General features: G+C 39.5%; 1 protein-coding gene across 3 annotated transcripts in view; it reads right to left on the bottom strand.

The window, feature by feature from the left end:
- Positions 1-3,700: 3,700 nt before the first annotated feature.
- The window catches only part of rab9a (RAB9A, member RAS oncogene family), a 44,491-nt gene continuing 36,251 nt past the window's right edge, over positions 3,701-11,940 (bottom strand). For all 3 annotated transcript variants that reach the window (XM_028800833.2, XM_028800834.2, XM_051927284.1), the window contains exons 2-3: positions 8,008-8,038; positions 3,701-4,980 (exon numbers count right to left, since the gene is read on the bottom strand). In XM_028800833.2, the coding sequence (XP_028656666.1) occupies positions 4,336-4,941 (606 nt within the window). In that variant the 5' untranslated portion in view covers positions 4,942-4,980; positions 8,008-8,038 and the 3' untranslated portion in view covers positions 3,701-4,335. The remainder of the gene's footprint in view (positions 4,981-8,007; positions 8,039-11,940) is intronic.

Here is an 11,940-nt window from a genome sequence, read left to right as displayed (position 1 = left end):
ACCTCGTCTTTATGGAATGTTTATTTAATTGCTTTTTAACCCCCACAAGGACACAGACAGTTTTTATGGTCCATCTATTTATTGAGTTATCGGTGGAGTTGGAGAACAGCACTATTTATTTGCACACCGTTTGTTTTTATTAAAAGCACTGAGCACTTGTTTGCACCTACCCCTTGCTGTATGTGCATCCGCATTTGCTCGGCTCATCTCAGTTACGGTATCGACGATCGGGGAGGCATAGGTGAAAAGGAGCATGGAGCCCACCCGGAGCTTACACTCCACTTTGAGTTCTATTACAAATACCTTCAATGAGGCTCCCTTAGTTCCAAGGTTTCTTTTCAGATGTTGCTCATCCAGAGGACGAATATCCTAGAAACACCAGTCGTGTACAATATAGCATGGACTTCCACATGTCCAGTTCCTTTCTCAAGTGTCTCTACACCTGTAGTCTCACCGTCCACAGTTTTAGGTTCACCTCTCCAATGCCAGAGAAGACGCACTTTTATAGCCGGAATGCTTCAAATCCTGGACTCAACATGGCGCCAGAAACATTGCTTAGGGATTCTTGACTACATCACACAGTTGTGCAGATTTTTCCACTGTAATGCTATGAACATCCCCCAAACCGTATACCTCTCAAGATACTCCAAAGGAACCCTACTGGCTTCAAATTTAGAGAGAATGTGGTCATCAAAACAAGCTCAACACTTGTAGGATCAGAGCGAGAGGACATGTGCTCTGTGACACGGCCCATTCTCCAGCTAAAATATCCACTTGATAAAAAACTCAAGTGTGTCCTTAAAGTGATGCACATGGGTGGCAACAAGGCCCAGGTGCTTGTGACTTTCTAATGACACTCCATTGTCATCAAAGAGCCTAATATTGCCATAACCAGCCAGCCAGTTCTATCAAGACAAAGCAGGTTGGATTCATGGATTTATGCAAACCTGTAGCCCTACAATCTGCATGTTACGTCACACCAGGTGACATTTTTGCAATCTTTAATCATCCAAGTCTTGGTGATCTGTAGACTCATCCTCTGGTTCTTGGCTAGAAGAAGTGGAACGCAACGCGTTCTTCTGCTGCTGCAGCCCTGTTTGCTTCAAGATGGGGCACATTGTCCATTCAGGGATGCCGTTCTGCACACCACTGCTATAAAGAGTTGCTACTTGAATATTTGTAGACCTTGATAGTTGAAATGAGCCTGGCTCAGTTACAAGGGGCTCTCCCCCCAAATGTTTTTCGTTCATCAGAGTGTGAGGAAATGCCTCCATATCGGTAGCTTTGCTGAAGTTAGTGAATTAGGCGTCATAAAAGGGCACTTCAGAATGGAAGGATTACCCCTCTGGCTTGTGGAGTGGTCCTGTGCCAGCACAGACTTACAGACAGCCCACAAGTGATCTGTTTGTTTCTCCTGTGTCCGCCTCTCTCTGTGCTGCAGTGGTCCATGACATGGCTTCCCATGTTGTTGATTTGGCATCAACAGGCACTCGGCCAGGACACACGCTTGCAGCTCTTTGTCAGTGCTGTTTAATTTGAAGTGCCACGCAAGCACACGATGCCAATCACCAGCCAATGAGGGGATGAAAGCCAGCGAAGGGCACTTGCACCGTTGTCTTCTTGGGTTAAACTTCACTGTACGTTTGCTTACAGCAGATCTCGAATAAAAAGAAAAGGGACGACAAACTGTACTTTGACGGGCTGCATGACGTCTGTTTAAAGCCTGCAGCAAAGAGAGTCATCTGACTGAATTACTGCACTGGACTATATAAAGCACAATTGTGCAATAATAGATGAATGTGGATGGGAAATTTTATTGTGATTTATTTTTTCCAATAATGCATTTTTAAAAAGTCACTTATCACCATTTACTATTAACTTCTTCATGCGCGCACTGAACGTTTTTTTAGATTTATTTTGTGGTCCGTCTCCAATTACTGTTCCACTCGTTCTTGGTCCTGTTGCTGGACAGCGGTGTCCAAGCCGACCAGGGCAGAGGGAACTGAAGCTTCCCCAGACCCCCCCCATTTTATTTATTTTATTTTATTATAGGCCCGGTCTTTGATATTAGGTGGAAGTACAAGTGAATGTAGGATCTCTCTTCACGTTCTTATAAACCTAAAACAATTCAGGGTGTTTTCTTTCTGCATGAGTTAATAATGAAAAAATATATTTATATAGTGCCTTTCCCATACTCCAGGTGCTTAATTTGCATTGCAATCACTAAAGTATGAGCCAGCAATATGAAAGCCCCTCTGTAAAGTGAATTTTCAAAACACAAACACCTACTTACAATTTCAAAGTAAAACATTAAATGGTCTGTGCACCCCCCCCATTCAAATAATGCAGAACTACATAAAAATGATTACCATCAGTCATCAAAACACACCCTAATAAGGCATACAGCGCTTTACCTACTTTATCAGATCTCGTTTCACATTCAAAGGGACTGCCTTTTCGTTGTTCTTGGGTGTTTCCCAATCTATTTTGGACCAATGATCTCCCAGAAACTGTGAGAGGACGTGGGAGCAACACATCTGACGAGGTAAGTGAACCACAGCAAGTCGACGCACATGTTCAGCTCGCTGCTGCCTCCTGACCAACCCCACCTGTGGGCAGCAAACAGCCCACCTTCAGCTGCAGAAAGGAGCAAAACTGAAGCTTTAAAATAACAAATGTGTCTAGAAATATATGTTGGAGTAAAAATAACCATTTGAGACTAAAAATATAATGAAGGAGAAGTGAATGTAGACAAAATGTTACAGACAAATGAAATATTCTCAAAACATTCCCAAGTCCAGTAATGGAGTATTCCTAATCTGTTACTATACAACACTGAACGCCCTCTGACAATCGGCCGAATCGGAGCACCGGCCGATTAAAAGGCTTTCTGTAGTCAAGTGGCAAACTAGAAGCGGGCACTGAACCAGCAGCCCAAACTACCATAGAGAATTCCTTCAGGGACTACAAACCAAACAAAAGCCACTGAGGAGGCCCGTTAGCATTGTGGCACCTTGGTACCTGACTCTGCTTCACTACAGGTCGCTCTCTCCAGAATTTGTTTCGTTTCTATTGTTTCTTCATAATATTCTGTTATCCAGTTTTTAACTGTGCTCCTGCATCCTTACTATAGGACCTGACAGTTGATTCCTCCCACATCTGAACGACTTGTGTCATGTTTCCTCTTGATGTTTGCTATGATGGAATAGGTGGTGGCCAGTTCAACCCTTGCCACAGGCCTCTCTGTGCGACCCTGAACAAATTATTTAACCTGCCAGGACAGCATCTGCAGAAATACAGCAACAACTGAACTTGGCACTTACTGTACGACTTGCAAATTACACAGACACACAAGTAAATCTAACACGTGTTATATGTGCCCTTCATGATATGATCAAGTGATATTAACAGTTTAATCATGAAAAAAAATATCAAGTTGATAACTTAGATGGAGAGAGAAAAAAAAAATCCGTAACCCCTCCGCAGCTGTCCTTAGGAGCACAGCACCCCAGACGCAGCTCAGCACATTCTGTTTCAAAATCATTAAACATTCAACAGTTGATTTACGATTACCTCAAATAGAAGAAAAAAAAAAAAAAAAGAAAATAACTTCACACATTACAAATTGTCAGTCAGCCATACAAGAGGCACAACAATGACACTTACCTGCTTTAGGAAAGAAAGAGTTAGAAGAATAGCGTTCAATCAGGCACCATGTTTAATAATTGGTTTAGATGTCTGTTAGAGTTTTATACAATCAATTAGAGAAGATCACCATTTCGTTCATTTACAAGACTTGCATGAACAATTCACAGACCAAAAGAATGTAACTGTCAGTGTAAGGTTATCAATTTGCTCTTAATCTAACATATCTATTACAGAAACTGCAAATAGTGGTTATTTTCTTGTGGTACATAAAAGTGCATCTCTTTGAAAATCACCATTGCATAACAGGACTAAACTGGAAAGTGCGGCCTCTTTTAAAACGTATTACATTTGTTCTATTTGGCACTTGTGCTAATTTTTCTTTCAGGTTTAGGTTTGTTTGGTAACTACAAGGTTTGCCCTCACACTGCTTTCATTAAAATTAGAATTCCTTTTGCCAGCACTCTCAAGATTCACAGCAGTAGTTTGATTAATAGAGTTGTCAGTAATTGGTGTTACGACTGCTAACTAGCAACGCAGGGCTTTCAGACAGACATTCTCCAGGCATATGCAATGGTACATCCATAAACCCGGAACAAGTGGGAGAATTTTAGTTCTTCAGTGTGTATGTCAAGCTCTGTTTTTAATTCAAATTTCCAAGCCAAGCCATGACTGACTTCATCAGTACAATCAACAGCAAGAAGAACTTGGCTTGGGTTTCTTGTGCAGGTTTACGGTATCTGTAGGAATCAGATGGTCTGTCCTGTCCTCTGTGGCCAAGACTCTTCGGACTGCCTCCTCAAAAGCTACTGCCACATTAATGGCATCCTTTGCACTTGTTTCAAAATAGGGATGGTTCCCATTTTCTTTACACCATGCCTGGGCCTCCTCTTTTGATACCTGCCTCTCAGCAACATCTACTTTGTTACCTAGGACCACAAAAGGAAAGTTTTCTGGTTCCTTAACATCTGCATAATAGATGAACTCTTTTTTCCAGTTGTTGAGATTTTGAAAACTCTGGTTATCATCCACGCTGAAAGTGAGAAGGCAGCAGTCAGAGCCACGATAAAAAGGAGTCCTGAGGCTTCGGAACCTCTCCTGACCAGCAGTGTCCCAAATCTGCATGGTGACAATGTGTCCATCTACTTCCAGCTCTTTGTTCAAGAACTCCACTCCAATGGTGTGAAACAGGTGGGTGTCAAATTTGTTAGTAACATATCTGTTCATGAGTGAGCTCTTGCCTACTCCTCCATCGCCCAACAGGATGACTTTCAATAAAGATGATTTTGTTGCCATACCTGCTGTGAAGATATGTTCCCAGAAAACAAAGAAATCCTGTATGAGAATGAAAAAAAAAGGTAAAAGCATTAACAGCAAAAACATTTTACAAATGAAAAATCTAGCACCTTTACATTGAACTCACTGAAAAGTCTGAAACCAAATAATAAAAATTTAAATCATGTACATGTTTACTCCAAATTTACATTTTCACTCTATGTACACCTTGTTTATTAAGAGAATACCTTAAACATTAATGTTAATATAAGGAAATATTCTGCTTCTGTATGCATAGTCCTTAGCTTTAAAATGAGATTTGACAACATCTACATATGAAACAAAACATTCTCAAACAAGCTTAATCCAATTTATTGTTGCTAGGGAAACAGTCCATCCCAGCGGTAGGAACAAAGCAACTACAGTACAAGAGGGAAACCAGGCCTAGAAGGAGCGCCAATCCATCCTGGGACAGTGCTGTGAAAAAGTATTTGCCCCCTTCCTGATTTCTTTTTTTTTTTTTTTTGGCAAGATTGTCACACTTAAATGTTTCAGATCATCAAACAAATTTAAACATTAGACAAAGATAACCCAAGTAAACACAAAATGCAGTTTTTAAGTGATGATTTTATTAAGGAAAAAAACCTATCCAAACCTACATGGCCCTGTGTGAAAAAGTAATTGCCCCCCTAAACATAATAACTGGTTGTGCCACCCTTACCAGTAATAACTGTAATCAAGCGTTTGCGATAACTGACAAGGAATCTTTCACATCGCTGTGGAGTAATTTTGGCCCACTCTTCTTTCAATTCAGCCACACAGGGTTTCTGAGCATGAATCGCTTTTTTTAAAGTCATGCCACAGCATCTCAATTGGATTCAAGTCTGGACTTTGACTATGCCACTCCAAAACCTTCATTTTATTTTTTTTAAGCCATTCAGAGGTGGACTTGCTGGTGTGTTTTGGATCATTGTCCTGCTGCAGAATCCAAGTGTGCTTCAGCTTGAGGTCACAAACTGATGGCTAGACATTCTCCTTCAGGATTTTTTGGCAGAGAGCAGAATTCATGATTCCATCAATCACAGCAAGTCATCCAGGTCCTGAAGCAGCAAAGCAGCCCCAGATCATCACACTATCACCACCATGTTTGACTGTTGGTATGATGTTCTTTTTCTGAAATGCTGTATTACTTTAACACCAGATGTAACAGGACGCACACCTTCCAAAAAGTTCAACTTTTGTTTCATCAGTCCACAGAATGTTTTCCCAAAAGTCATGAGGATCATCAAGATGTTTTTTGGCAAAAATGAGACAAATTATGTTCTTCTTGGTCAGCATTGGTTTTTGCCTTGGAACTCTCCCATGCATGCCATTTTTGCTCAGTCTCTTTCTTATGGCTGAGTCATGAACAGTGACCTTAACTGAGGCAAGTGAGGCCTGCAGTTTTTTAGATGTTGCTCTGGTTTCTTTTGTGACTTCTTGGATGAGTTGTTGCTGCACTCTTGGGGTAATTTTTGTAGGCCTTATGTAGGCCACTCCTGGGAAGGTTCACCACTGTTCCGTCTTTTCTCCATTTGTGAATAATGGCTCTCACCATGGTTCACTGGAGTCCCACAGCTTTAGAAATGGCTTTGTACACCTTTTCCAGACTGATAGATGTCAATTACTTGGTTTCTCATCTTTTCCTGAATTTCTTTAGATCGTGGCATGATGTCTTCCTTTTTGGGATCTTTTGGCCTACTTCACTTTATCTGACAGGTTCTATTTAAATGGTCTCTTGATTCAACAGGTCTGGCAGTAATCAGGCCTGGGTGTGGCTAGTGAAATTGAACCAAAAAAATGTGATTAACCACAGTTACTTCATGATTTAACAAGGGGGGCAGTTACTTTTTCACATAGGAAAAAGCTATCCAAACCTACATGGCCCTTAATAAATAAAATTATCACTTAAAAACTGCATTTTGTGTTTATTTGGGTTATCTTTGTCTAATATTTAAATTTGTTTGATGATCTGAAACATTTAAGTATGACAAACATGCAAAAAAAATAAGAAATCAGGAAGGGGCAAATACTTTATCACAGCATGGTACACACATGTGCTGTATATGTACAGGTATTTATGAATCAGTCCTAGTTGTTCATGAATTGTGTTCTCTGGTTTTAAAGTCAGTATCTGTAACAGTATTTAGAAGACAATTTATGGCATTACAAGAAGAAAGCGTCATACTTGTATTCTGTTTTAAATGAGCTAGCTCCATAATAATGATCCATGGCCTGAAAAACTGGGCTTTGGTAAGGAGACTGTAACCTCTGCAGAATAAAGTCCACAAAATTTTTAAAAAAGAACAAAAATAATCAGGAAGGCAATATTGTCTAAAATGAAATGTTCTTGCTTCAAATATGCAAACATGTATTAGGGGGTACCAAAATTCCCAGAACTTTTTAAACAAACAAAAAAAGCCTTTATTATAAAACGTACAGCAATTCACTTTTGGTCACCTTCAAAATATTCTCCTCGAGACATAATACACAAGTCCCACTGTTTCTCCCATTCCTGTTAAAATTTCCTGTACTCATCTTTTGGTGCCATGTTTAGAACCATCTGCATTTTCTTCTTTCACGGTAGCCAATCTTCTTCCCTTGAGTCTTAATTTTAATTTCAGGAATAAAATTAACTCACAAGGAGTGAGATCTGGTGAAGCAACAACCTCACTGTTTTTGGTCAAAAACTCTGATAATGACTGATAATGAGGTGGGTTGTCATGGTGCAAAATGATGATAGGTCAGAGTCTGCTGCTTTTGATGAACCATATCCTTCTAAAATGTAGAAAATTAGTTTTTTCACTGACTTTTTACACAAGTGAGGTGGTCAACTGACAACAACAGCATACGTTTGGCATAGTGGTATAATCGACTGCTGTTTGAGCATTTGGATCAATATTAATGGAATTGCTAATGGTTTTCCATTTTTTCTATGGATTTTCTATTGGACTATATATTCTACACAGGGATTTCACACAAATATGATTTGGAAATTAGCTCCACTGTTAATATTTGAAATGATCACACCAAATTAAATGATCTTACCTAATGGTCAATGCAAATCATCATTCAGTATCTGCAACAGAAAGAAAAGCATAAATTTTATGAACAACATTGACAAAGTGAATTCACAGTAAAATGAAACTTTCTATACAAAATGAAAAACAGAACTGATAGCACTTATGCAGATTTAGGAAGATTCCCCCTGTAGCCATAAACTGTGGGGATTCTGCCTTGTATTGCTTATACTTTACCACATTGAATGTTATAAACCCAATATTGCAGAAAGGAGTCTTGAACAGTCTGTCACAAAGCTATAAGATATCTTAGATAAAAGCAACCAAAAACAAAAATAAACATTTTCCCTAGTACAAATTAAAGTTTACTAATTATTAAACCAAACACTCAATTGACAGAATGCTTTTATAAATGGCAGTTATGTTAATGTTTTTGGTCTCAATATTTAAAAAGCCCAATGATATGGTACCAGCATTGGATTGAGGTGTTACCATTTGTTTACATTTCTTAATTTGCCAATACAACTTTTGTGAACAAAACAGTGTTATTTGTTGCACAAGACAATATACTAGCTAATATGGCTGAGGATGCTTGAGAAATACATATTATATACTAGCCAACCCGCATAATTATGTATTGATGGGTGAACACTTCCTGAAAGACACAGTTGTCCAAATGGGGTTGGTTTTGAGGATACAACTAAGTGAATGAAAAGATGTAACTCTGGAGAGGGCAACATACAATACAGTGTTTTACACGCTGCATACAGCGATTCACATCCGCAACAAATATGATTTTCTTAGATGGTGCTGTCGCGTCCACCCTCACTCTCGAAGCATACTCACTGCCTGGTCATGTGCCCGCTCACAAGAGCAACTAACAGAGACCCGCCCACCAACTGTAAGACCATGGGATACCCCTCGCAAACTGTTCTACACGCCACATACAGCGATTCACATCCGTGACAAACATGCTTCTTCAGAGGTGCATGTGGAGTGTAGCAGAGACGAACGTGAATGACGCCCTGTTTTGTGAGTTGCTGCGTCCGAGTTGGTGGGCGTGGCTCTGCGAGATGTCATCGTATCCAATGACGCCGTGTTTTCTGAGTTGCTGCGTCCGAGTTGGTGGGCGTGGCTCTGTGAGTTGTCGTCATAGCCAATGGTCTTAGAGTAGGTGGGCGTGGCTCTGTCCTGCATGCTTCCATGGGTGTCTTGCTTGCGCTGGCAGCGGCTTAGTGAATTTATATTATTATATATATATATATATATATATATGATAGATAGATGTGAAATGCACTGTATAACTAATAGATAGATAGATAGACACACACTTTCTTTTTCTCTATATGCTTTTCTAAATCAAAATGGTCATATGGGCTTCACTGGCCTACCTGTAGAACAAAAGATAGTCAGTATTGTTGGAATATCTTTACTGTTCACAAGCATAACAAAACCTGGAAACAAATACACTGTCAAACGAGGCAAATAAGTCATATTAGTTCTTGTGTGAAATGCATTTCAGTTTTTGTCTGAAACCACAAACAAACTGCTGTTAATAAAAATTGAGCCAATTATTTAATAATTCTACATTGTTTAAGGAAAAAAAAAGCATTTTTATTGCCATTTTTATACCACAATGAAATTAGTTCTAAGATACAAATACATGATTTGTGCAGGTTTTGAGAGTACAGTAATGTGACCCATCAGCTCAGCTGTGACTTATAATCTTTTTTTTCAACTTATAAAGTACCTGAAAAAGGAAGTTAACAAATGACAGTAAGAATAATTGTCCATTCAACAACCCACCCATCTTCTAGCCAGCTTATCCAGGTTGGGTTATGAGGAGCAGGTGCCAATCCCTGCTGCACAGGGTAAGAGGAAGTAAAAACTGAGACAAAGTGTGCCTAGTCTGTATACAGGCTTATTCAAAATAAATGAACTTGGGGTTTCTAAACTGTCATACTGCATGGATTTGTGCATTGTTCACCTCATATTTGAAGTACAAGGCACAGCCAACGATATGCTATGTATTGAAGGCACTACCCAGAAGCACATAATCACAGAGATACACAGTTAATAGAGCCACTAAAACAGCATACATAATTGCTGAAAACAAATCAGCAAACTTGAAAATTGTGTTGTTAATTGGGTTTTTGTAATCAAGTAATCTTCACTAGCATAATAACTAAAAAAAATGTTACTAACATTAGGGAAGTATGTATATACAGTGGAACCTCGGTTCACGAATGTCTCGGAACACGTACAAATCGGTTTACAACCAAAACGTTCGCCAAACTTTTGCATCTGTTCACGACTACACACTTGGTATACGAATAAGCCAGTTTCCCTTCCGGTTTGTATGTGTTCAGTCTCTCCCTGTGCAGCGAGTGAGAGAGTGCGACACAGTATAAGAAACAACACAAAAATAAGGACAGAGCTGAGAAGAGCTGTCTGAGGAGAACTGATACACTAAGGAAGGCATATGTTTTACATTTAAAAAAATACAACTGGAAAAGAATTGTACACAAACCGTCAAGTCTTTCCTGTCCATTATTGGGGAGTAATATTGATGGAAATATTACATCAAACTCTGAAATGATTAGGCAAAATGGTAAAAAAAAATTGTTAAAGACTAAACATTACAAATATTAAATAAATCAAATGAATTTGAGTTACTGTATATGTAGTGGCATATAAATATGATGGAGCAACTGTTACAGAAAGCTGGCTAAATATTAGAGAGTCTTCAGGTACACATTTAGAAAGAACAGGCAAAATCGAAAAAGGTGGTTTGGTGGTCATTTCTAAAGGTAGGAAAGGATTTAGGCAACACTTTACTCTAGGTCTTGCAAAAATTTATCTATTACTCATTTCCTCTTATGTAAAAAAGATCTTAAAAAGGCTTCTTTTGGTGTTCATAACACTTACTTACAAACCATCAGTAAAATGGTTATTGATCTCAGCAATGTGGCCCAGTGAAATAAGTTCACTTTGGAACAGTCAGAGGTGGTCTAAGTGAGATATACATCTCTTGATATTGCATACTTCCATATAAGAATTGTGAATCCCTTATATTCGTAAGTAATTTTACCAGTGTGAAAACATAAAAAGATGTAATTGAACAAAATGCATGTGTGTATAGAAAATAGGACAGAGTGATGAAACTTGTTTGTGTTTGGCGTGCGTGACAAAAAGCATGTATACTTTCTGGAAGTTTCTTTTGATGATGTGTGTGACAAGAAAATATACCTTTAGGGTAATGACTTTACAAAAACTGGAAAAGTACAATGAGTCAGGATGCTATTTTTTGCTTACATGGTCAACGATCAGGAGATTAGAAAGGTATAAAAGAACAAGGACATCTGCGCTCGAGGCAGATGAAGCGCGGTGTCCTGGGACTGTGTTTCTCTGACATTTTACCCTTGCCTGGTATGTATTAATAAAAGGTTTTGACTAATTTTAATTTTCTTCTCTGTCTTCAGTCACAAAAAGTGTCCACAGTTTTGGCGCCCGGACGTGGGGCAAGAGACGGCCGGTCGACTCCTCCGGCGAGACCATTTCAGTGATCCGTCTTAACAGCGGACTGCCGTTAACTTGAGATATCCGGCAGCAGAGCATGCAGCTCCGGCAAAAGTTAGGACTGCCCTGTCCTGAAACAGTTCTTGCGTGAGGAGCCCCTGGTCTCCTCTTTGCTACATCCACGGTGACTGAACGGATTTCCAGACAGAGCTTGCACACTTCCAGGCTGGGGTAAGCACCGGGGGATTTCCGAATATTTTTTATTTTCTAAATAACGGGAGGGCGAGTTTCCTGTTGACCGTCTAGTCATACTCATATCTCAACGGGTTGCTTAAGGTGATGGAGACTTGAACCGAATCGGACACGAAGTCACCTGAGCTGGAATCCAGGGATGTGAGCGGACAGGCTAACGGGACGAGTAACGGGGTGGTATGGAAATAAA

Source organism: Erpetoichthys calabaricus, chromosome 4 (genome assembly GCF_900747795.2).
Source record: "Erpetoichthys calabaricus chromosome 4, fErpCal1.3, whole genome shotgun sequence".
In the NCBI taxonomy this organism is placed as follows: Eukaryota; Metazoa; Chordata; class Cladistia; order Polypteriformes; family Polypteridae; genus Erpetoichthys; species Erpetoichthys calabaricus.
The sequence above is the reverse complement of the archived record's forward strand: the minus strand, read 5'-3'. Positions and strand labels throughout refer to the sequence as shown.